Below are 25851 nucleotides of genomic sequence, written 5' to 3' on the forward strand. Positions count from 1 at the left end.
ACATATGACTCTGCAAAAACTAAAGGACATTAAACATGCACTAAGAATGTAATTATTTCGCATTATGTCTTTAAAGTATTATTTTTAAGTATATAAATAAAATAATTACAATAATCAGTGGCCAAATTACATATAACGCCGCCTACACGGGCAAATCGATCCGGCAACTAAATGGATTGTCCTCATCTAAGTCTGACCAAAGACTATTTATGGAAGTCTCCGCACTCGGCCGCCATATTTGCTACGCAATCGGGCAGTTATTTCATTCAGCCAAGTCTTATCTAATTGAATATGAGAATATCCTAGTAAGTTCAAAATAAAACAACATATTTGCAATATAAAAAAGTAATTATTTTAAGCTCAATTTCGCTACAAAAACTTTCATCGTTGCTTCAGCTACTGCGCATGCGCAAAGCATTTCCTTCGCTAGGCTAGCGCATAGTGATAGCAATGCGGCGACTTGTTTATATGCAAGTCTTTGGCCTCACGCTTCTTTATCCTTATGTCATACACATCGCTTATGTTTGTGTTTCCTGTTTGACTTCCGGAGATTTGTTGGCTTTTGTGTGTTGTGTTTTCTGTCTGAAAGGGCGTGCGTTCATGCACGAGCTCTGCAAACCGCACGCACCGTTACGGAAAAAGGGAGTGTCGGTGCATAAAGCGGGACCAGACACCAGTAAAGGTATATATAGCTCGTTTACACACGTCTATGTTGTCTTTGTTTTTGTGTTGTTAGGTAATTAGGGACTGTTTATAGTTCAAGGCCTGTTGCTCGCTTTCACACGGCGATACTGTGTCAGTTTTGTCAGTGTCATGCTTTACTAACGTTATGAATCTTAAGTTAATGCAGAAAGGCATTAAACCATATACGTCTTGCATGCAGTACAATGCAGGTTGTAAAGTTTGCAAACATGGCATGGGTGTTTGTATGCAGGATGTTTGACTATTATGTACTGTGACGAATATAAGAATGTAATTAAACTAAAATTTTACATAGTAACTTAAATAGCAATACAAAAAGGCTGGATTTGAATTGAGAAAGACTATGTATCACTTGTCATTTAATAACCGCACTGTGTGTTATTGTCTGTATGTTTTGCACCCGTATATGAATTTGTTTTAAATACGATTTAACAAACGATTAGCTACGCCCCCAAACGCACATTATTGGTGAAGGTTGCAAAGGCCCGCCTTCATGTGTTATTTTTATTTTTTATTTTTTTGCATTCATGTGTTATGATTAGGCTTGTTCGACTTCACGTGGCGCTGCAAGAAACCACTGTACCGCGAGAGCGATTCCTCCGTATGGTTTTTATTCGCTCTCGCGGTATTTTGACGTCATCTGCCTGTCGGTTCTCTCGGCGCCACATAAAGTCAAACAAGCCTATTTGCTCTGATTTGTGAGCTCTACCTGCGGTTCCACATTGACTTTATCTTTTGGTTTCAAGCAGGGTTTGGAGAAGTAACTCCTATATTTTATATTTTAGGCTCCTATGTGGATATTTCATTAAAGTGTACTCTGGGTGTCCCTGAATTGCTATCGTGTTTCAACCCCGTTCCAAAATGAGTTGCACGGATCAAGGTGATGCCAAGAAGTTTCTCCATAGTTTTTTGGAGGAGTTTCCGAACCCGCTGGGCACAGAAGACCCCCTTCCGGTCAGTCCACTCAGCCGTAAAGTGACTTTGCATGAGGTGAAAGGAGAGAGTTTGGATTTTGGTCTGCGACTCCTCTCAGCCAGGTATGTTCATTTTTCATTTTTACCTGTGCTTTTCTCAGTAAGTTATGATGAATAAAGGTTTATACATGTTTTTTACATTTAAAACTCAAGCATGTCTTTATATGATAACAAGTGTGTTGGAAATGTTGCGACACACCTGTTCTCTTAAACCAGAGGAGGAGCGTGCAGACATTCCTGTCATTCTTGCCACTTTACCCCACTTTGTGTTCTCTCTCTCTCTCTCTCTCTCTCTCTCTCTCTCTCTCTCTCTCTCTCTCTCTCTCTCTCTCTCTCTCTCTCTCTCTCTCTCTCTCTCTCTCTCTCTCTCTCTCTCTCTCTCTCTCTCTCTCTCTCTGTTCGCTTTAAATGCTTATATCTTCTGTATGCACATGTTGATTCATATCAAAATGCTTTTTAGCATAGTTGTGTTTGAAACATGAAAACGTCTCGGGTTACGTATGTAACTGTTGTTCCCTGATAAGGGAACGAGACGCTGCGTCTCCCTTCCCATACTTCTTGCGTCCCTGTAACACCGTCTTTGGCAATATTTCAGATAGCGATATTCTTCCTGGCTCCCGCGTCACTCTGTCTTTAGCTAAGTTTCCATCCACTTGTCAATCGAATTATCTGAAGTTCGGTTAAAAAACTTATGCGAATAAAGCTGGTGAAAGTGTGTTTCCATCCAACGGCTTTAAAGCGAATAAAAACCTGTGCGTAATGACGTCACATGCTGGTTTGCGATCAAATTGGTATATCGAATTGATTTGAGACATTTGAAGGTGTTTCCATTCATTTTCGCACTGAATCGCACAATATTCAAGCAAACATTTGCGAACAAAGTTTTGCTAGACAAATTTGCGGCATTTCACAAGTTATAAGTGCTTATGTGCCAGCTGAGCTGATAGCGACATATCAAGCTATAATAATAAGAAAATTACGTTAACATCAAATTGCTATGATGATGCAGATGCATGTAAATGCCCAACGACAACGGAGGCATTAACGTGAAATGATAGTCCGGATCAATTCTTAACGTAAATGAGAACGAAAAAATATCTTTAGAGTTGTTAATAAGCCAATAAAGCTACGAGGGTTCTTTGGCCGAGGATCCATCTCATCAAGGTCGAATTTGCTTTTATTTTCCCTCCGGCACCGTTGCGAGATAACTCTCTTTTTTGAAACGCGTATCGCTGTTTGAGCGCCTCATTTACTCCGGAGGACGTCCCACGTCTTGTCATAACCATTGTTGGACATTTCCTTTGCGAGTTCCTGATAAATTATGGCATTTCTTAGATTTTTGCTATCTAAAATAGAGCTGTAATCGAACCCGAAAGTACATTTAGATTGACAGCTTTTTAAAAGCCCGAACCCGTTTACAGCCATACATTATTTAAATTTGCGCACGCAAACAGCTTTTATCAAGAATGAGTAATTTACACAGGTTTTAACATTATTTATTAATGACTAACTGGGCTACACGTCACTTGGAAGTTTAAAAAAATAAAAAAAATAAGTCATCACATCGTAACATCTCGTTCTAAATAGGCATATGCAAAACATTATAGGCCAACATGCCAATAAAAACAATTATTTCTTAACGAATTAAATTAAGATAATACATTCTGAATAAGATGGTTATTTGGGAATAACGAAATTAGGATAAAGGTTCTGTGGTATTTGCTTCGGCACTTTCTTTACATTAATGCCAACATTAGTCTATATCCTCTGTCTAAATTATGTATTTAAGACTAAGTAATATTTAGTTATACATTAAAAAACTTTTACTCACCAAGATTAGGCATTTTTTGTTGAGGAAATTATTAAATCCACTGTAAATGGCTTCAGCGTGGTCCTGCGCTTACTGATAGGGCATTCAGCAGCATTGAACTTGACCGCTCATTTACCGTGCAAAGGCGGAGCACGAGCCCGTGTAAAATGTTAGAAATGAAGCCCGAATCCGACCGGGTTCGGGCAAAGATCTTCAGCTCTATAAGCCGTTATTTTCTTTGCTAAATTAAATTTAAAATGAATCTCGTCTCGTCGTTTGTCCACTTACATCTGACTTTGTTGACACACGCCATTTGTGCCACCAGAGCGGAAATGACCTAAAACTTTTTCTTCTTGTTTTGTGTGTGGGTTGCAACCATAAAAGGACCTAAACCTTAATCGCAAATCATTATTTATTCGGCAAATAACGTTTCCATCAGCGTTTATCGCATAAGCCATATATCGATCAAGATAAAATCCGATGAGATCGAACGTATTTCTTTTGAGTCGATATTCATGAAATTCAATCGAATTTTACTGTTTCCATAACGCATTTTTCATTCGATATCACTTAATTCGGATTAAAACATGTGGATGGAAACATGGCTTTTGTCGTTAAGTAGGGATGTGCCCGAAGCCAAATACGTTATTCGGAAGGGCACGGATAATGGCTTCAAAACGAATAACGAATTCATCTGACTAACAGAAAAAATATTTGTCCAAACACGATCACGTTTTGCTGGAACAGCCCTAATTTATAAACCCCTTAAAGCACGAATAATGTGTGTGAAGTGAATGAGTGCAATCTATGAAATGACATGAATGAGATTTCGCTTATTTAGAAATCTAAGCTTTTTGGAATTAATTTAAAAATCTTAAAAACGCTGCTAATATCAAACTTCTTTTAACCCAACTGTAAAAAAAATTACCCTTTTCGTTTTATTTAATTACACAAGACCAGACCAGGGCTTGATAAAATGCTGCACTCTGATAACAAAATATTCGTTAATAATTACAGACTACGGAAATATGTCCCCACCTTTGGTCCTTGAATTTGAGGGTATTGGACCTAGAAAGTCCTTGAAAGGTCCTTGAATTTGAAGTTAACGAAGGTGTGGGAACCCTGAGTTTTGTGGTTCTAGTGACACACTTTACTGTTATTTAAAAGCACCAAAGTTTTACAGTTTAAATAAATATATAAATTCGTTTTTCTCATTTTCTCCCCTCTTCTCCGACACACGTCTCTGGGCAGATTTCCGGTATGTGGAATCACTATTGTTATACCCACTTCCTGACATTTAGAGTCATTTCCTCTTTGCTGGAAGTTGGGCTGGATTCACTGCAGATTTGTCACGTTTAACCCTTGTTAGTCCTAGAAATAGGTCAGATGCACATAACATCATTCAAGTAGGACAAAAGGAGGTTTCTTGGCCAACATCTTGCTGTTATGTCATAAGATTGAAATCTATTGCGTGTCAGTTTTTATTGAGAAACGCTGCAAATGCTTGCCCGCAAGCGCTTAAAAAACAAGTTGCCAGTCAGCACCAGCATTTTTAACAAAAGTTTTAATGGATTCCAGAATTATTTTTCTTTTAATGGTAGTTAACCCAAAAATTAAAACTCTCTTATCATTTACTCACTCTCATGTTGTTACAAACCTATATAAATTTGTTCTGATGAACATGAAGAAAAATATTTTGAGCAATGATTGCAACCAAACCATTCATGAGCCCCATTCACTTCCATAGTATTCTTTTTCCTACTATGGAAGTGAATGGGACTCATGATCAGTTTGAATGGAGTGTTTGCATTTGGTCACGTTATGCATTTTTACTTAAAAAAAAACTGGTTCTGCCTAAATGCATAAATTTAAATCATAGACGAGCAATTAAAGGTGCTAACTTGCGCAAACTCTCATAGACGGTTTCAGCAGCAAGAACATGTTTTATGTATGCTTACAATTTCAGTCATCATGTTGTTGCGTCTCCATTCGCTCAACACCATAGTTAAATAAGGTATGTTGCATTATATTTTTGCTATTTGTGACTTACATTATTTTATCTATGTTTAAGGAACGCCCCCTCCTGGCTAAGTGCAGCGATGTGTAAAGAAGCTGTCAATGAATTGCTTAAAGATGACCTTTCACCTCACTACTGCTGCTCAGATCCTGAACAGACACAGGAAGATGAACGACAAGAACAAGAAGTTTGTAAGCATTACTACTTCATTACATATTTTTTTGCATTTTTAAGATACTTAAAAACAACAGCGTAAGTTAAACTTTAGCCATAACTTACATGTCATTGTGTTTATGGCTTTCTTCAGTGTTACAGTCTGAGCCATTGCAGCGTGTTTTTTTAAATAAATTGAGAGAAGTGGGTGTGGCCTGGCAAAAACAGATGCCCAATCCCGGGGCTTCGTCTTCAAAGAGCCACAGCTGTTCCGTACATGCCATTCGAAACACCCGCAGGAAGATGGAGGACCGTCATGTGATCCTGAAAGAGTTTAACCAGCTTCTAGGGCTGCAGGTGAGAACCTGAACATTGACTTGTATTAGGTAGATCAGTGACAATATACCGTATTTTTCTGTCTATAAGCCGCGTTTTTTTTCATATCTTGGCTGGTGCTGCGTCTTACAGTCAGGTGTAAGTCAGTATGAATTAATTTTGACACTTATGAGGCAAGAGACAACATTACCGTCTACAGCCGCGAGAGTCCGCCATATGCTGCTTCTGTATTTATATTATTCAATGGATTCAGTAATGTCGAATGACGAGTATGCGAACTTCACGCTAGTTGGCTTGTTTGGTTAATATTGCCTATTCAAACTTCCAGGTAAGTTCTGTATGCTATGGTTTATCGTTTAAATAACTGATAATATTACTTTTAACGTACAGAGATATATTCAGCTTGCTTAAATGTCTGTTCTTCGGCTTGGATTTTGTGAAATAATTTTCTAAATAAACGCGACGTATAGTCCACTGTGACTTATATATGTTATTTCGTCTTAATGACACATTTTTGAATGATGCGGCTTATAGTCCAGAAAGTACGGTACAGGAGTATGGTTTGCACACAGCATTGTAAATTATGCATATATTGATGAGACAAAATATGATTAAAAAGAAGAATGAAATGGCATTTGTGAATGCATTTCAGTGTATTTAAGAAAAATCTAACCCTATGCATTAAAGCGACACCATGTAATTTTTCAACCTTTATAATACATTTTCAAGACCCTTGTGATAGTACATCGATTTTAAATAGGTTGAATGACATGTCTACCATAGCCTGACAGGGTCTGTATCACTTTTACTCGTATTTTAAAACTTAGGGTTTCGGGTAGTAACCAGAGCACAAAAAAAATACAAAATTCGACTGCTTTAAGGCATACGTCACTTTCTCTACAAATTTTTTTAACGTGAATTTTGCTGGAGGTTAGTTAAGGAGTGTAGAGAGCAACTTCTATTATGTGATTGGTGTCACGGACCTATGACACGGGTGACCCGGGTTCGATTCCCCTTTAAGGCAATTTTTTATATAAACTCACGATCTTGATTCATACATAAATGCGATCTTCTTTATAAATGACGGCGATTATCTTGCATATAGTTCCCTGTATTCAGATGCTGCATTCACGTGTTCACATATTTACCTTTCTTTTACTGTCTGTATTTACATTACATTCCAGGATGCTATAGCAGTCAAAATTCCTCAAACTAACACAGTGTCAAACCAAACCCTATTCATTCACCAATCAGATCCGAGCGTTTCTCTCTTCCTCATTTGCTGCGTTCCGCTGTCACTCGCGTGACGTATTACAAAGCGGCAGACCTAAACACATCGGTTTACTTGGATTTGGAGCAACAATTTTCACACACAAGAGAGGAAAAACAAGCGCCATTGCGGAAAATCCTGGTGGCGAGGGAGAGAGAGAGACGATGCAACAATATTTGTTTAGAAAAAGGCAAGGAAATACTTCTGGTCGTTTTTCAATTGGAAGGCTGCAGCCTCCGGAGGTCAAATATGCAGGCTGCATACGTCATCAAGCCTGGTTTATTAAGGTAAACTGAGCATTACATTCGCAAGTCATAAGCATACTGCAACAATTTACGATTAACTAAGTATAATAGTCAACTTTATAATTGTTAATATTCTGAAATAAGACAGTCTTGATGACGTATGCAGCTTAGAAATACGACATCCGGAGGCGGCAACCTTCAGATTGAGTAATGGCTTCTGCCACGAGTTCCTCATCAGAAAGTTGTAACATGACTGCGTTTCTCCCTGATGCCTCAAAATGTTGATCGTTTAGCGTTTTAAAGGTTTAGTTTTTAGTTTAGTTTTAAGGTTGGCCAGTTATTTTCCTTTGCGACAGTGCTGCGCCGCTTGTGGCCTCTAGGGGCGCTAGGCGTGAAAAATACATGTTTAGCGCCCCCTAGTGGGCAAAAGGTTCGGCGGCGTGCCTTTAAACATTAGCTCATTCCTGCACTACAGACACAACTGATATCTTAAATTGGTTACCGGTTTCAAGGTATACCAATGTTTTAAAGTGTCTCCAATATATGAGCTGTGTTTACACAAAATTAAATAAAACATTATGGGGGGGTTTCCCGGACAGGGATTAGACTAGTCCTAGACTAAATTAAACGTTAGAGCTGTCTAAACTGAAAACCACTTGCACTGACATATCTTAAAATACATCCGTGCCGTTTGTTTTGTTATGCTTTTTAGGAAGGCATGTTTGTTAAAACTAGTTATATATCATAATAAAACTAAGGCCTAGTCCTGGCTTAAGCTTATCCCTTTCCGGGAAACCACCCCCAAGTCATGTAATTGATTTGAGGTTTACATTTTAATATACATTACAAAATATATATTTTAAAGAATATTTTAATTTAAAGGCTTTATTTTTACCTGGCATACATGTTGTATGTTGTTTAAAAATAAAATGTAATGTGTCTAGTTAAAAAAGTTGTTGTTTAGATACACATTTTAGTGTTTGCAATGGCAACACAGTAAAACCGTGGTATTTTTCCTTAAGGTTACTGCCAAAATCTCATATCGGTCCATGCCTATTAAGGAATCTGGGTTTTATTATATACAAAAAACATAAAGCTCACAAGTAAAGGGCATACATTGACTACAATTTCATCTGTTGTTAAAGCTCACGTAACACACGCTGTTTCTGCATTTCTGATATTAATCTGGAGTACCTATGGAGTAGTATGACATCCTTTATATCTCTGAAGAGTCTTTAGTTTAATCAGATTTATAAAAGAAAGATTAGCTTTAACGAATCTTTCCGATAACGTACGAAAAAATGAAGAAGGAGGAGTTATAACACGGGAGGAGCGAGTAGGAGTCATACAACACTATACAACACTTATAACGTATGATTCACTACATGTTCGTGTGATTTATATAATATACACGCGCCTATTTCCAACATAAGACAGAAGTCTTACTTACCACGTGTAACTCGTCATGACCCGGTTCTGAAAATCCACCGCATCAAACGCACACGCAAAACTCCGCTGCTAATCCGGATAATAAACTATATCCATTGTTTCCATAAGGCTGGATGTCTTCTCCTTACATCCAAAAACACACTTCTTCTTGTGCCATTGTTGACTTTTGAAATTAAACAAGGCTGAGTGGCGTGATAAGCTGTTAGCAAGCTCTAGCGTCTCCCGCTGACTGACGGCTGGGCGGGGTTTTCCGGGGGAAGTTTTCTGGCGGAAGCCCATATAAAGAAGTGATACGTATCGAAAACCCCTGAAATGTCAGTTAGAACCGTAATCGAAAAAAATTAGCCGAAACTTGTACGAACCCTGGCGAAGTGCATTCGGCACAGAAATACTCTGAAACACGCCCAACTGCATTTTTGACACTTTGCCTACGTTTAGCATGAGGAAACAACTCTATAACTGTGTTAATAAGTCAGAATGCTTGAAATACCATTAAACCCCCCCTTTAATGTTTCTTGGTCCTCCTCTTTAGTTGTAATATTTTGTAGTCATTGTTCTGGACTCTCTTTATAAACTTTGTAATTGTTGTATGTAATTTTTTGCCAAGCCTCCTTAAATTCTTCTCAAAGCTGAGCTTAACCTCTTAAACCCTAAGGACCCAGTCCCGGGTACAAAATTTCGTATTTTGACTCAATATAAAATATTCTTTTAATCTTTAATGGTCCGTCCTGGACCCCAGTAACACATATGAGATACTGTTTGAAAGCTTAGAGTCTCTACTTTCTGCAGATATGCATCACTTTGAGAAATCTTTTACTGTAAGAAAGTTATTTACACTTAATTTACACTATCACCCCCCCCCATAATTTTGTATATGATTTAATATTCACATATTTCATATTTTTCAAATATGACAAACATGGGCAAGTCTTATATCAAATGAAAGCTCTCATTCTCAGGAATAAGGCTACAGCGTTGTTTTTGTTCTATTATCAACACATATCCAACAATCGTCGAATGAATAATAAGGTAAAAAATTGTCTTTTGTAAACATATGGGAAACTTGAGTGTGGACTGCCTCAGATAGCACATATAGCCACAAATGATACACCATCTTTCCTCTTAGGTCCTACTGTAAAAAATGAGTCCATTCACAGCATTTTCTTTGGTTATGTGCATGAATAATCCCTTGCTATTTATTATGTGTGCAAAACAAAAAATTAATATTTATATGAAAAATGTATTTTCGCACCCTTCAGTAAAATGAGAATAACTTTTGAATGCAACATGCTAAAGAAGTCATTCTTTTTTTGGGTATTTACTGTCTGCTGTTGGTAACAACCAGAACTGTTTGCAGTCTGCTAGAGCAACCAGAACCAGAGTTATACACTATCAAAGGCAGTATTTACATAATAAAAAAAGAAAATTTGGTGTTTCATCCTATGAAAAACAACATAAATAACAATATTTGTCACAAACAGCAGCTTTTTATGTAACTTCAAAGGGTTTTCTGCAAAATTATATAAAGATATTGCATTTATTCCACTCTATGTGGTTATGGGAGCACTTCAAATATTTTTAGGTGGAAATTAAATACAAAAAGGGTATTATTCCTCCCATCAGTTGGAGTAAAATAACTTTTGAATAGATAATGATAGAGAAAAAAATCCTTTTTCCTCTGTAAGCTGGCAATTGCTGGAATCAAACAAAACTGTCTGCAGGGAGCTGAGGCACTCAGGGCCAGAGTTATACACTTTCAAATAAAAATTTTAGAAAAAAAACATCAAAAAGCGCCTATTTATTTTTGTGTTTATTAGAGGACTGACAACACATACAACCATGTTTAGCACTTTCAACAGTGTTTTATGTAATTTCAAAGGCTTTCCTGTAAAATGATATCAAACATTTGTATGTAAACCTCTGCATGTGGGTATGGGAAGCTTTTGAAATTGGGTAGGCCAAATCCAGCCGAAAATCCCCAAAATAGCTTCAGGGTGGAAGAAGTTAAGTTTATACCCCAAACATACCAATGCAACATTTATATAAAAGTATTAATGCATCTTTCACGAAATGTTTGAATTAAGAGCGAATATGTCAATTATTTAAAGTTTGGACATCACTTTTGGCCACTACTAGAATGAAAATATTATTTTATTGCTACTATATTATTACCAAGAGAAACCATTAAAACAAGTTTTGCATGGCAGGCACTTTTTTCCCAGAAAGTACAGTTGCTTAATATTATTAATTAATTAATTTGTATATTAATATTATAATTTTAAAGGCTGAGAAAGGTTTATATATTATACATTTATTAGCATAAACGGTAACACTTTACAATATGGTTGTATTTGTTAACAATTAGTTAATGCATTTGCTAACATGAAATATCGATGAACAACACTTCTGCAGTCTTAGTTAATTTTAGCATTTACTAATATATAATATCAAAATGTTAACCTTAGTTAATGCACCATGAACTTAACATAACTGTATTGACATTAACAAGGATTAATAAATGCTGAAAAACGTTTGTTCATGTTACTTAATGCATTTATTAATGTTTACTAATACAACCTTATTGTAAAGTGTTACCACATAAATAAATATTTATAATAGATTATGAAAACATAATTTCAAATTGTTCTCCTTATCATTTACACACAGCCAAAATTATAAAATTAGTGAGAAGAATAAATGAGTACAGTGCATTCACAGGTGGTATATATTTTATCATTTCGTATGTGCTCTAAAAAACAAACCCATGATTTTGGTGTTGTTTACCACTTTGGTCTGCCCACTGAGTGACAGAAAAGTAAATGGGGTCAATTGTGTTTTCATGTCTTCAAGATGATTTACTTCACTTTTGTCATCTTCAGGATGGTGTTGAGCGAGAGTATTACGCTGTGTTTGATGGTCATGGAGGGATGGACGCTGCCACATATGCAGCCACTCACCTGCATGTTGTACTGAGCCAGCAGGAGGCGCTAAAAAGTGATGTTACCACTGCCTTCAAAAACTCCTTTACACAAACAGATGACATGTTCAAGTTAAAAGCCAAGAGAGAGGTAAATAAGACATAAATACATTGAAAATTATATCATCAGCATAACAATTTGAGTGTTACATTTCATATTAAAATGAATATGAAACTTCTTAGCATTCATATGTTTAAAATATTGACTGCATGCACTAATGCTGCCATGGATAATGGTTTGTGATAAACCTGGTCAGTGTGCAAATTTGCTTACATTTACATTTACGCACTGGACAGACGCCTTTATCCAAAGCGATTTACATATTTATTAATTTTCCATCAAACAATTTGTGTTTGTTTAAATGTTACATTTCCAAACTTTCTGTAAAATCATAAAAGAGTATTACCACATTTACATTTTAAAGGCTTACTGCATTTTACTTTATCAACACATCTAGTTTTGAAAACACTGTGCACAGTTAGGTTATCTTTGAGCATATTTATCAAGATGCTGCATGTGGAAATTCACAGTGGAAAGAAATATTTTCATATATGTGTCTAATCTTCCTACGCTACAACAAACACCGGCAAAAAAATGTCTGCGTTGACCTTGTGGTTAAATTCATGATATGCAAACAGTGCAGTGTTGTTGCATGGCTCTGTCTGCCTCCACAGGTACAGATATGAGTAAGCACTTTCTGTTTCTCTTATATCACAAGCAATATACAAGAATTCAGTTAACTTTCTGTAATTGAAACTTTTTGTCATCTGCAGCGTTTGCGCAGCGGCAGCACTGGCGTTGCACTTTTGCTGACTTCTGATTGGCTCACCGTTGCCTGGCTGGGTGACTCTCAAGCTATGTTGGTCAGACAGGGAGAACCGGTGACCCTAATGGACCCGCACAAACCTGAGAGAGAGGTACGACAGACGGCCAAACAGTTAGAGACTGCGGCACGCTGCTGTATCAGATTCTTATCTGTTCTCTGTAAGCAGCTGAAATGCGAGACAGAGGAACCCACTGCTGACCACAGGCCCAATCAATATTAGCGATGTATACTGCATAGTTATTACAGAAACCAAATACCATCAGAAGAGTTGTTGGAGAGGCACAGTTCACATCAGCATTCCTGACGGGACAAAATATGTTACGCTATATGCAAAACAAATTAATGTAGTGAAACAACACAGCGAGTTTGAATGTGTACAGGAAAAGTAATTCAATGCAATAAATTTTACTCTGCGTTTATAGGTATTAAAGGGACACTTCACATTTTTGAAAATATGCTCTTTTTTCAGCTCCCCTAGAGTGAAACATTTCATTTTTACCGTTTTGGAATCCAATCAGCTTATCTCCGGGTCTGGTGGTACCACTTTTAGCATAGCTTAGCATCTGATTAGACCATTAGCATCATGCTAAAAAAATAACGAAAGAGTTTCGATATTTTTCGATACTTTGCTGCTGTAACACGGCTGCAGCAAGCATAGTGATATTACGCAGTGCCCGAAAATAGTCCCCTTAGTAACTTTCAATGGCAGGGGACTGTTTTTGGGCAGTGTGTAATATCACTACGCCAGCTGCAGCCAGGTTACAGCTGCAAAGTCCTTAATTATTACGCCAGAATGAGAGTGTAGTTCCTAGACATATCTGCCTAGAAAATCCTAACTTTTAATTTTCCGTCTGTCTTAGTACACGATGTAACTACAGAAGAGTCAAGTTTTAAATAGGAAAATTATCGAAACTCTTTGGTTATTTTTAGCGCAATGCTAATGGTCTAATCAGATTCAATGGATTATGCTAAGCTATGCTAAAAGTGGTACCGCCAGATAAAAAAAGGTAAAACGGTAAAAAAAAGGTTGTGCTAAAAGGTGAAAATTTTATTATGTGTCTGTGCAGGATGAGAAGAAAAGGATTGAGGATCTGGGTGGATGCATCGCTTTCATGGGATGCTGGCGCGTGAATGGCACGTACGCAGTTTCCAGAGCAATAGGTGAATATATTGCATCATTGTAAAAAATATGACCAGACAAAGTAAGTTTGATTTATTTCTGTCAGTCAGTCCACACTAGGGCTGTGCAAAAAAATTGATTTTTTTGATTCATCGTTTTTTTCTGGGGTTGATTCAAAATCGATTCTCACAGGCCAGGAATCGATTTTTTCCTCATTTTATTTCCGCAAACATTGAACGTAAGATTAACGTTAATCTAATTACTAGTCTTCTCCACCTTTTTTTTGCCTTGCGCGATGTTACCAAGGAGTGATAGGCAAGCATGTCATTCATTCATTCAGTCTATAATGTAATATATTATAATATAATATAATATATTCTATATAATCTATATTTATTGAGTTGTATTATGTTATGCTATCTGTCGAATTTTCTTTGTTTTTCCCTGCTTCTATTAATGTAAAGCTGCTTTAAAACAATTTCAAATTGTGAAAAGCGCTATATAAATAAAATTTAATTGAATTGAGTTGAATCGAGAATTGGGTATTAAAATCAAGTCGAGAATCGGAATTGAAAATTGGATCGAGAATCGAAATCGAATCAATTTGATAGCTTGTGAATCGAAATCAAATCGATCTGGAACATCTGAATCGATACCCAGCCCTAGTCCACACTGCCCATTTCTGATTTGTTTCCCTCCTCACTCAGTTTTTACTCTCTTACCCATTTTCCTCCGGGCTGGCACCAGAGTACAAACCGGTAATCTGGAACCAAAAAAAACTGGGTCTATGCCCTGATCCTGGTTCAGACACAGCCCTAAAATCTTGCTGATCTCAAACCAGAAAACCTGTGACATCAATAGAGGAGGAGTTTCCACTTCAGACCACAGTTTGAAAGACATATGACGAGTTTGGTTCCAAAACGCAATAAATCCACTTTGACTAATTTGAGTAAAAATTTGTTTTTTTATACCAAGAAAGTGACAAGATGAAAAACACTATTTTCTGTTACAAACTTTCACATAGCATCTTTAGGTTATAAAACATAAAAAATTCAAATCAATAATTTGATTTTCAAAGATTTATTATAAAAACTGATTATTTTGTTCTGCAAAATGCAATAAATCCATTACAAGTTTTTTCAAAATGCGTTAAATCTATTGAATCAATATATAAATGTACATTCATCTTTGCCATGTTATATTCATTTAGTTGACTAGTGGTATACACTGATAAAAATAAACATTAATGGCATTAATCAAAACACTTACTTTGTCATATTAAGAACACTGTCATTGCTGCTGTCATCCTTAGGACGTCGTCGCTGAACTTATTTTGACAGAGATCAGCTGTAAAATGTTTTGGTCCTGCTCGATTTTCATTGACTTTGCGTAAAATAATGTAAAGTTTTTCATAAGATCCATGTGTTAGCATGACAGAAGCTTGATGCTGTCGGGAGAACAAGCAACAGCCGGCATTTTTCCTTTGCCCGAGTGCCTCTCCTGTAAATTATTTGATTTTGATGGCTTACGTTTCTTCCCCATCACAGAAAACCACCACAGGTTTATCAATGCCATCAAAGTATTATTTTGTATGTTTGTTAATCACGAAGTAGATGAAGAAAACTAGGATTCCCTGTGTATTCAACCCGCGCCGCCATTATTGTTTACTATGAGTGGAATGGTGTGCTGTTATTTTTTTAAGCGGATTTATTGCATTCTGCAGAAAAGGAGGAGTGCCGTTTATTGCGTTTTGGGAAAAAAGGGAGATAAAATGACAGAATAACACTGCGGATATCGGATTTTGTGTACTGAACTGAACGAGTAGCAGGTCTGGCCGAGCATTCGCTTCAGTTTCCGTGCCGACACAGAGCCAGCCCTGGTGGAAAAAGTGTTATTGAAGTTCCTATGCTCTGTGCATTTCAATGGTAAAGTGTTTAACAAGGTTTTTTTGTCCCTCAACAGGTGACTTTGATCAGAAGCCATACGTCTCTAATGATGCAGATTGCTCCTCAGTAAAGCTGAATGGCAATGAAGACTACATCCTTTTGGCTTGTGATGGTTTCTTCGACGTGATTCAGCCCGGAGACGTCCCGGGATTGGTCCTGGAGGCTCTGAGCTCCGGTGAGGATGTAGCTCAAAGTCTGGTGGCCCAAGCCAAAGCTGCCGGTTCCAGTGATAACATCACAGTTCTAGTGGTGTTCCTTAAAGAACCGGAGAAAATCTTGACCTGCAATACGAGTTCTGAATCTGCCGAGGATTTCAAAAATGTCTTAAGTTTTAAGTGTTAACTTGCCTTCATTCACCAAGACAAGTCTGTCTTTTAAAAAGTTGCCTGGTAACAGCTTATCTCATTTACTGGTGCTTAAATTATCTTACAGAATGTAATACCTTTCAGACATGTGCAAAAGAAAGGTGACCAATGCCTGTTACAGGGAAGATAATACAGGTCTTAATAATCTTTACAGATGTGGCATCGCATTTCGGACCACACTGGCATCTCGATGATCTTTCATAATAACTGATCAATATCTTAATAACTTTCCTCTAATGCTATTTTAGCATTTGTGCTAACCCAGTGTTGTAGGTTTAAGACTGTTATTTATTTCATAAAAGTATTTATAGCTTAACTGTACTGTGTAAACAAGTTCCTTCACGTGCCAAAACTGTATGTGGGTGTCTAACTTTGCCAAAACCACTTCTCTTTAGCTACTGCAAATTTTGAAAAGCAGTTTTTGAAAAGTGCTCCCATTCGGTAAACCTCAACCGACTATTTATTCATAAACGTGCTTTAGTTTTTACCACAGTGCCTTTTTTGTTATCAGTGTTAATACTGGCTTGTGCGTAGTGGGGTGTTATATTATCTTAGCTAGATATTCTGCCCAGCGAACCACACGTCCTGCATGCCGCAAGACTTCTCGTGTTACAGCCGATTAATATTTTGAAAGCCTTGTGACAAGTAGCTGATATAGTTGCACAGGGCCCAGAATAGAGCTAACCTACTGGATACTGCATGAGGACGGTGAAGACAGGACCATGATATGTCGATTTGGTTAATAAATGGGTTTGTTGGCTTAGTTTGTCCATTCTGAGTAATTGCTTCAACCCTTTATGTGCCTATTTAAAGTTTTTCATGTTGTACAGTAGAGAAAGTCTGAGATCACATTGAAAATCTGTTAGTAAAAGAGGATTTATGATATTATGAAATTCACTTCAATTGAATTGTTACACTGGAAAAGAAAAGTGCTGGGTTACTTTAAAGACCCCATGAAATCAAAACTGACTCTTCTTATATTTTAATATATTGCAGTGTTTATTATCATTCATGTGCAAACTTCAGTCAAAATCCCTCTTGTGGTGATCATTCTCTCATGATGTCAGCTGGACTGGTTGGGTGGGACTATTCTTTAACTCCGCCCCCTCCAATTGGCAGTCTGCTGCAAGTTTCATTTCTGAATCAAATGCCTACTTTTCTTTATCCAATCAAAGCACAGTGGGGAACACAAGCCACTCCCACTATTTTCCTCGTATATTTCACTTCACTTGGAATGCGTCACAACACAGAAGTAAAGTCGTCTTCCATTTAAAGGGACATTTCACTTTTTAAAAAAATATGCAAATTTTCCAGCTCTCCTAAATTTAAACATTTGATTTCTGCCGTTTTGGAGTCCATTCAGCTGATCTACGGCACTTTTGGCATGGCTTAGCATAATCCATTGAATCTGATTGGCCATTTGGCATCGCGCTAAAAATTAGCCAAAGAGTTTCGATATTTTTTTCTATTTGAGGCTTGACTCTTCTGTAGTTGCATTGTGTACTAAGACCGACGGAAAATTATAAGTTGCGATATTTATTTATTTTTTTAGGCAGTTATGGCTGGGAACTACACTGTCATTCTGGCGTGGTGATCAGGGACTTTGCTGCTGTGGCATGGCTGTTGCAGGAGTAGTGATATTGCGCACTGCCCGAAAATAGTCCCCTGCATTTAAAATTACTAAGGGGACTATTTTCGGCTGCTGCGTGGTGTCATTGCGCCCCCTGCAGCCATGTTGCAGCGGCGGGGTCCTTGATTGTTGCGGCAGAGTGGGGGTGTGGTTCCTAGTCATATCTACCTAGAAAATCGCAACTTTTACTTTCCGGTCGGTCTTAGTTGGTGCACGATGTAGCTACAGAGGAGTCAAGTTTTGGATGGGAAAAATGTCCAAACTCTTTGGTTGTTTTTTAGCGCGATGCTAATAGTCTTAAGATTCAGTGGATTGTGCTAAGCTATGCTAAAAGTGGTAGCACCAGACCCGGGGATCGGCTGAATGGTTTCCAAAACGGTAAAAATCAAATGTTTAACTCTGGAAAATGAGCATATAAAAAAAAGTGGAATATCCCTTTAACAGGACTTTAAACATTAGGGCAAAAGGGATGAACCCAACCCATTGGGTTGTAATTTGACCTATGTTGGGTTGTTTTATAATATCGTTGGTTCAAATATAAACACTTTCTGTCTGGGTTTGTCCCTTTTTGACCCAATGCTGGGTGAAAAACACATGTTGGGTTATAAATAAACCTATTATGGGATGTTTTTCACCCAACCTTGAGTTGAAACAACCCAGCATAGGTTTATTGAATAACCCCAGCACTGGGGTTAAAAATAATCCAGCAGAATTAAGAGTGATTTAATTAAAAAAAAACATAATTAATTATAAAAATGCTAAATATTATGTTTGCTCAAACTCTTTTTTTGGGTTATTTATGACCCAGCGTTGGGCCAACAAGGGATGAACCCAGCCGTTGGGTTAAAATAACCCCAAAACTTTTAATGTTTGAACCAACAATGGGTTAAAACAACCCAGCATTTTAGGTTTAATTACAACCCAACAGGTGGGCTTTGTCCATTTTTGACTCAACGCTGAGTTAAAAATAACCCAGCTTTTTTGGGTGTAGCAATTGTGCCAAACCAAATTTAATATAGGATGAAAATGTACATTCTCTACAATATAGTGTTGATTTTTTTCCCCATATGTTTTCATCTCTTAAATCTATGCATGCCATCACATACTGGCTTATTAGGAAATGTGACATGTTGACCTTTGTGACATTGGAAATGATCACCAATAATGTGTTAAATGCCTTACTTTAACTTATGTCCACAGTTGTGCCAAAAATAACTTGGCACTTTTTTTAACATGTATGTGTCAGTGTTGACTTAAATATTAAATGCATTTTTGTACTTTGTATTATAACTTTGAAAAGTGCAGCACTGAATTATGTGTGTTTGAAGCAGAGAGTAAAGCTGATGAAGTCATTAGATTTTATGCTGGTATGCATTTTTGTAGAGTAGTTTTTGTCTGCAGTATTTTCACAGGACATTTTGTAATTGTTGCTGTTTGTATTACTACTAAAGAGTGAACATAAATATCATGGGAACAGATGGCTGATGTGTAACACGCTCCCACAGTACATGATAAAGTGCCTTATCTTATTTTAATTATCTAATGTTGCATATCATTTACCTCTACTGCTGATGTTGTGTACAAGTAACATTTCGTAAAGTTTTCTACTGAATAAAATAATATAGATTTCACATTGAGTGTACTATGGTGAAACTTGTATCTTGACCAATGTTCTTGCATGTTGTAATGTTCGATGTCAGCATCTGTCTGTTAAAACATAATAGCTGCACATGTCAGTATATTTTCTTGTGGGCTTTTTATGCAGTATTAAAAACCATTCACGTGCCTCTTTTTCATGATTTGAAACAAACATTTGGCTATAATCAGACATAATGTGAATAAATTGTATTTCACTTCACATTCGGTATCTGATGTCTCTCATTATCTCTATATTAGTGGTTGTAATAAGTTGAACGAGTAAACCCATTCCCTCAATTGAGTAGCGGGTCTCCCCATTAAGTTCACTTAAAATGTACCCAGAAGCCCTTGCAGTTTATGGATTTTGTAAGTTAAGCGAACTAAGATTGTTAAGTTATGGAAAATTTTAAGTAATGTTTAGTCATGATTACTTGATCGTTTAAGTACAAACAACATAGGGCTTACAGTGTCACAAATGTACTAGACAAAAATAAAAACACAAGAGGAACTATATTATTATATACTATATTTTATTACATCCAGTATTTTATTACTTTAAGTGGGTGATGTATTAAATCCTTTCATAGTCTATCACATTATGTCAGCTAAATTTTACTCAAAATCAATCTTTATGGACAACAGTTGTCCTTATGTCATTACATTTGTACCCCATTACATGTTTCAGCATGAATCAAAGCTTTATGTAACAATTTCTAACTTAAGTGCACTTATCGTGCACTTAAAGTGCTTTACCGTTTTTTTTACAGATTTTTTTACAGTGTTAATGTAAAATTACAGAAAAACTGTATTTTTGTATCACAGAAAATTTCTGTAATTTTTTGTGCCCGTTATTTTACGGTATTTTTCCGGTACCCCGCTGCCAGATTTTTAATGTGTTTTTTTACAGATTTTTTTTACAGTGTTAATGTAAAATTACAGAAAAAAACTGTATTTTTGTATCATGGAAAATATCTGTTATTTTTTGTGCCCATTATATTACGGTATTTTTCTGGTATCCCAGCTGCCGGAATTTTACTTTTTTTGCGGATTTTTTACAGTGTTAATGTAAAATTACAGGAAAAACCTGTATTTTTGTATCACGGAAAATTTCTGTAATTTTTTGTGCCCGTTATTTTACAGTATTTTACCCCAGCTGGCAGATTTTTAGTGTTTTTTTACAGATTTTTTTACAGTGCACAGTAAAAATGTGGCAGCTGGGGTACCTGAAAAATACCGTAAAATAACTGTAAAAATTTTTCCTGTAATTTTACATGAGGATGTACCTTATGAAATATTTTTATACTTTATATAATTCATAAACGTCCTGTTTTTAAGGATCCCCCCCCCCATTTCTACTGTGTTTTTAGTGTTGTTTTTCCTTACTGTATACATTAGTATTCAGAATAGTAAACTAGTAAAATTCTTCCTGCTTCTATAGTGTTTTCGTAAAGATTATAGTAAATATTACTGTAAATGTTTATATTCATGTAGCCTACAGTATTTACAACTGTTTATCAATTCAACATTAGGGTCTCCAACTTTTTTGTGTGCTAGGGCACAATGGATAAAACAATCTGGCAGGCTACTCTTTATTTGTTTTACTTGATTTTATTTTATTTTACTTGTTTATATGTTTTATCAATGTATGTTTAAAATGGTAATATACATAAAAAAACAAACTAATATATAAAAAATATCTAATTAATAAATATTAAAAATGGAGGCTTTAGTGGGCAACTCACAAACTCTGTGCGGGCACCATATTTGAAGACCACTACATAATACTGTACCCTATACTAACAGTATATACTACAATTTACTAGTAGATACTGAAGTAACTTATTTTTTTTTTCATGTAAGTTAGGATATATGTTTGTAAAGCTGCCTTGCAATAAGGCAAAATTGTAAAAAGTACAAACAAAAAATGTATTTCAATTGAATTACTCTGAACTAACACAATATCGCTTTTTCAACAGGTTTAAGTGAAGCATCTTAAACCCCTCGAGGCGTAACTTCAATCGCCATAGCAACCACTCTCCGCTCCCGGCCACGTGACCTCCTCCGTTATTTCCTGCGGCAACGCTCTCGCGCTCCGCCGCCCGCAGTCCGTCTCAGCACGCGCACGCTACTATCACTATATATATGCCAAGCGTCAAGATTTCAGCCGCTCTTTTTGTTTCGCACCGACCACGAGACGTCTGTTCGCGTTCAACGTTGTAGTCAACCCCTGCTCTTTGGATACAAAACCGCGTTTGTTGTGCGCGAAAAGGCAGTCCGTTTTCTCAGCAATGGCGACAGCGGCGGTATCTGCCCCGAACCCCGGATCCGGTGCCGAGCTGGTCCGCGGTCAAGCTTTTGACGTCGGCCCGCGTTACAGCAACCTCTCGTACATCGGAGAGGGCGCTTACGGCATGGTTTGGTAAGACGCATTTATACTTATAACGTGCTTCCGCATTGTTGCCTTTTGTATTGTTTTTTATTGTATTTTCTGCCTGTTGTTTATGTTCATTAAATCACTGCGCAGTGTACCACTGCATTCTTTTATTTCATCTTTGACGTCTGGATTTTTTTTCTTTGACAAACCTGTGGCTCGGTTGCCAGAGCATTGCGAAGGTCGGGGGTTCGATTCCCAGGGAACGCACAGTATTAACAACGTATGTAAGTTACGTCAGTTTGGATAAAAGCGTCAGGTTAATGCGTAAATGTAGTGTAAATGAAGTGCATGCACGTATTAAACCGATTTTTGTAGTCAACTTCTCGAGTATTTTCCCATCGGCTTTAAATAGACAGTGACAGTAAGTTGGGCATTGCCAAGTTTAAGGAGAGTACGACTTTTGAGAATTGCTTTTTGATCGTGATCAGTTACTATTGAAAATGCATTATGTAACCGGTTTGTATTGCGAATTTTGTTTTTTCTTTCTGTAGCTCAGCTGGTAGACCATTGCATTAACAGTGCAAAGGTTGTGGGTTCGAATCCCATACGCACTCAAAAAAAGGTTCCTTCAAGCTATGTTGGGTTGTGTTTCCATAATGCAAAAGAAAGATTATGTGGATGATAAAATAATACACTAAATAATAAATGTTTCTTTTAGGAACCTTTGCCTTGTATGTTTAAAGTGCATACATTTTCATATCAGTACAGTCGCTTTGAATAAAAGCGTCTGGCAAATGCAAACATGTAAAATTTTGTGTTTTACAAGTTTGCTTAAGTGTCATTTTAGTGTATAATGGCATTTTTATTCAGTTCAGTATACAAATGAGATTCTTGTATTGAGTCTGCACTGCGCTGTTTGCAGGCACTTGAAAATTGCCCAATATTATAAGAATTTGGTGCATCTCGAAGCAGCTCCAGTGTGTAAACACAAAGATATCAGGCAGTTTAGTATTTAAGCCTGGATCAAAACAACTTAATAGAGGTGTAGGAGTATGTTGATGTAAAATTTGCGCAGTGCTTTTTCAGAGATGTCAAGGTGTCTGGGCTCTCCAAGCAGACATTAGTGCAGATTAGTTCCCAGTGGTTAAGAAAAGCTGGGAGAAACAAGATGCCTTCCGATGCTTTTCGCTACGTGTGCCCTTGAAATACTCAGAGTTGATCTTGATGTTACACAAATGTGAGATGCAATAGCATGCTAAATAATGCTGCATTACAGTATTTCTTGTTCTTAAAATATATGTATAGAAATCTGTAAAACCAACATATGTTTCATATTTCAGAAAAAAAAGAAAGCATTACAAAAACTTCTAAAAATGAACAGCCATGTTTTACTGTTGCATTAAACAAATCAGACATTTTAACAAATAAAATAAATATCATCACTATCATGCATATCCCAACCACATGCATGCCCATACCAGATACTATATTATCCAATTCGACCTAAAACTTTGACTTTTTTAGAATTATTAAAATTAGTTCCATATGCGTATCGCGATGCGCACATTTGCGATCATTCCTGGTTAACAAGCATAAATACAAATACAAATGTATACAGCTTTGCCAGACACTAAGATTCTCTTAAAACCATGTTTGATGTTCCTCGATTGCTATTGTGCTGTTTGTCAATCAATCAATTACAAAAATGCATACACAAAAGTGTAGAAATTGTATACCAGAGAAGAATTGTTGTGGGTCAGTTTCAAGCTAGGTCTGTGTGCACAGTTGAGAGACTCCTGGCTCGAAATTGCAGTCTGATCGCCCATCTGTTCTGGTGAGAGAAGTCCGCTGGCTAAACGAATGAGCTCATTGTTGGCAGGCCTGGTTTTGCTCTTCTCGCACGGATGAATGAATGGTTCACACCCACTCCAAAAGCTACAGAGTAGAACAAGCCACCCCGGGTTTACAGTCATATGGAGGTTTAGGCCTGTAACACGTCGTGCTGAACATGCTGTAACAGTACCAAAGCCTTTATGCAGCGCTAGTTTAAACAGACGAGAGCTTTGTTGATTTTCGCTTTAAGTGAAAGGAATTTGAGCTGAAGGAAGGATGTGGTTTAATACTTTACCAATCAAAAGAGCACATTACCTTATCTTATTGGAGGAAAAATCAGGAGGACCAGCATGCATGTGACTTTTAGCTTAAAGTAAAAAAAAGGGGTTTTACCGTACAAAATGTTTAGTAAGTTTGATCGAATGTTTATTGTCTTGGAATTTCAAAACTAGGGTGTCATGATTAATCGTGCAAATGTGCGTTTTCTCAATGAATGAATTTTAATGAATTACGGTGAAATCCCAGCACATCCCAAAGCCAGGGGGCGCTCTCGTGCAGAAACTCCCTTTGTGCCACAGAAGAAGTAGCATTACAAACGCTATTCCAGGAAATGTCAATAGAGGGTATGCATATCATGTCACCGCCGGCGAGAGGGACTGCGGATACGCCCACTGAGTGGCACAAGACAGAGCGGCAGCATTTGAGTACAACGTGACATCGGCGAAAACATGGTGAAAACGTGTCGAAATGGGAAAAGATGTTGTGCGATAGACTGTACTAACAGATTAACAAAAATTCAGAGCTATCGTTTTACAGACTGCCAAAAAACACTGAAAGGAGAAGTAAATTGATCGTTCATGCCAGCGTCCACGGACCACAAGTGGGTTGATAAGTTGCTAGGGTCACTATCAAGCAGAGGTTTTACTTTCTACTTAAAAGTATTTTTTTAAGTATTTGTATTTTATCCGTGTTTTTCTTTGGAAAACACATTCCAAAGCATATTATCATAATTTTTACTCCATTACATTTCATAAATAATATGTTTTTGTTTTACATTTAATATTTAAGTACATTAACGTACTTTTCCTCAAGAATTTTAATGTTATTAGGTATTAAATAAACTTTAATATACCGCCGAGCTTCCATTGGAAACAATTAAAAACATGCGCCGGCCGTGGGCGTGAAAGCATTGGTGTGCACGCCCCCTTAGACTTTCTAATAGATTTTGCATTCTGCATTGCACCTCTTTCACTATACTGAAACCAATTTTGACCCACTGTTGCACATTATGCAAATCAAGATATGCCGCAACCGTTGGTGGTTGTTATGTAAAGTAACACGAGTCATTTAAAATAATTTTATTTCCTCGAATCCTGGAATACAATGCTCTATTTATTACTTTGGTCATCTAGCCTTGCCAAACCTTTAACGTAAAAGCTGAAACTGATGTCAAATATGCCATCAAAACACTGATCTAGGATCCGTTTTCTCTACTCACTTGCATCTCTAACCTCCAAACTTTTCCAGTAACCACAGGTCACTTTTTTCCAATAGCATTCACCGGTACAGCGCTCGAGGCACCCTGTGATGTAATAAGTGGAGAATGTTGAATTTAGCTGTGTTACGTAGTGAACAGCCTGGGTTTCAGTTTAAAATCCGAAAGCGAGTGAATGAAGAGAGGCAGGGCACAGGGGAGGGGTGGCTAAGTGGATTTAAGACTAGAGAAATCGAAGCGTTAGCCCGTAGTCCATTTTGTTGTTCTGTCTCAGTGAAGCGTTAATTCCCGTAACTCTTTATGTACAACAGCAATTTTGTCCATTGTACAACAGGGTGTAATTACAGGAGGTGACGTCCTCTGGGATTTAGACAGCAAGTGTAATTAGGCTGTGATACTGAGATCTACATTGTGCTTTCAGTGTTTTATGTATAAATTAATGTAGGCATAGTTCACCTATTAATAACAACTCTAATCACTCCTGTTCTTTCAAACCTGTATTCATGTCTGTGAAACCGATTGTTTTTTGTGAGACATCCTAGTTGCTCGTTTCTGTATAATTAAATTGAATGGGGACTGGGACTGGGAAAAGGACATTCAGTTTATGTTTAAAGGTGCCATAAGGAATAGACGAATAATAAGAGTTCTGTACATGGTAATGACATATCGTGAGCCTCAAACACAATTTTT

General features: G+C 37.1%; 2 protein-coding genes and 1 long non-coding RNA gene across 4 annotated transcripts in view; 2 read left to right on the forward strand and 1 right to left on the reverse strand.

The window, feature by feature from the left end:
• Positions 1–485: 485 nt before the first annotated feature.
• On the forward strand, positions 486–16219 carry ppm1f (protein phosphatase, Mg2+/Mn2+ dependent, 1F). Its single transcript, XM_073861094.1, has 8 exons — positions 486–682; positions 1488–1739; positions 5558–5694; positions 5811–6013; positions 11836–12024; positions 12708–12851; positions 13828–13921; positions 15843–16219. Exons 2-8 carry the CDS (start codon positions 1564–1566, stop codon positions 16166–16168), a joined length of 1269 nt encoding a protein of 422 aa, XP_073717195.1. The 5' UTR covers positions 486–682; positions 1488–1563; the 3' UTR covers positions 16169–16219.
• Positions 16220–17189: 970 nt separating this feature from the next.
• On the reverse strand, positions 17190–17603 carry LOC141358978 (uncharacterized). Its single transcript, XR_012365573.1, has 2 exons — positions 17430–17603; positions 17190–17342 (listed from the first exon to the last, which is right to left on the reverse strand). It is a non-coding gene; the product is annotated as an uncharacterized lncRNA (long non-coding RNA).
• Positions 17604–21514: 3911 nt separating this feature from the next.
• The window catches only part of mapk1 (mitogen-activated protein kinase 1), a 60257-nt gene continuing 55920 nt past the window's right edge, over positions 21515–25851 (forward strand). The window contains exon 1 of one of the 2 annotated variants that reach the window (XM_073861113.1): positions 21515–21878. In XM_073861113.1, the coding sequence (XP_073717214.1) occupies positions 21748–21878 (131 nt within the window). In that variant the 5' untranslated portion in view covers positions 21515–21747. The remainder of the gene's footprint in view (positions 21879–25851) is intronic. The other variant, XM_073861112.1, reaches the window with a different exon arrangement.

The sequence above is a fragment of the Misgurnus anguillicaudatus genome, chromosome 22 (assembly GCF_027580225.2).
Source record: "Misgurnus anguillicaudatus chromosome 22, ASM2758022v2, whole genome shotgun sequence".
NCBI lineage: Eukaryota > Metazoa > Chordata > Actinopteri > Cypriniformes > Cobitidae > Misgurnus > Misgurnus anguillicaudatus.

Excerpts from the sequence above, each read along its gene's own strand:
- ppm1f (XM_073861094.1), top strand. The coding sequence starts at position 1,564 with ATGAGTTGCACGGATCAAGGTGATGCCAAGAAGTTTCTCCATAGTTTT. Across the intron at positions 1,740-5,557 it reads CTGCGACTCCTCTCAGCCAG|GAACGCCCCCTCCTGGCTAA; the intron begins GTATGTTCATTT and ends TCTATGTTTAAG. Across the intron at positions 6,014-11,835 it reads ACCAGCTTCTAGGGCTGCAG|GATGGTGTTGAGCGAGAGTA; the intron begins GTGAGAACCTGA and ends TGTCATCTTCAG.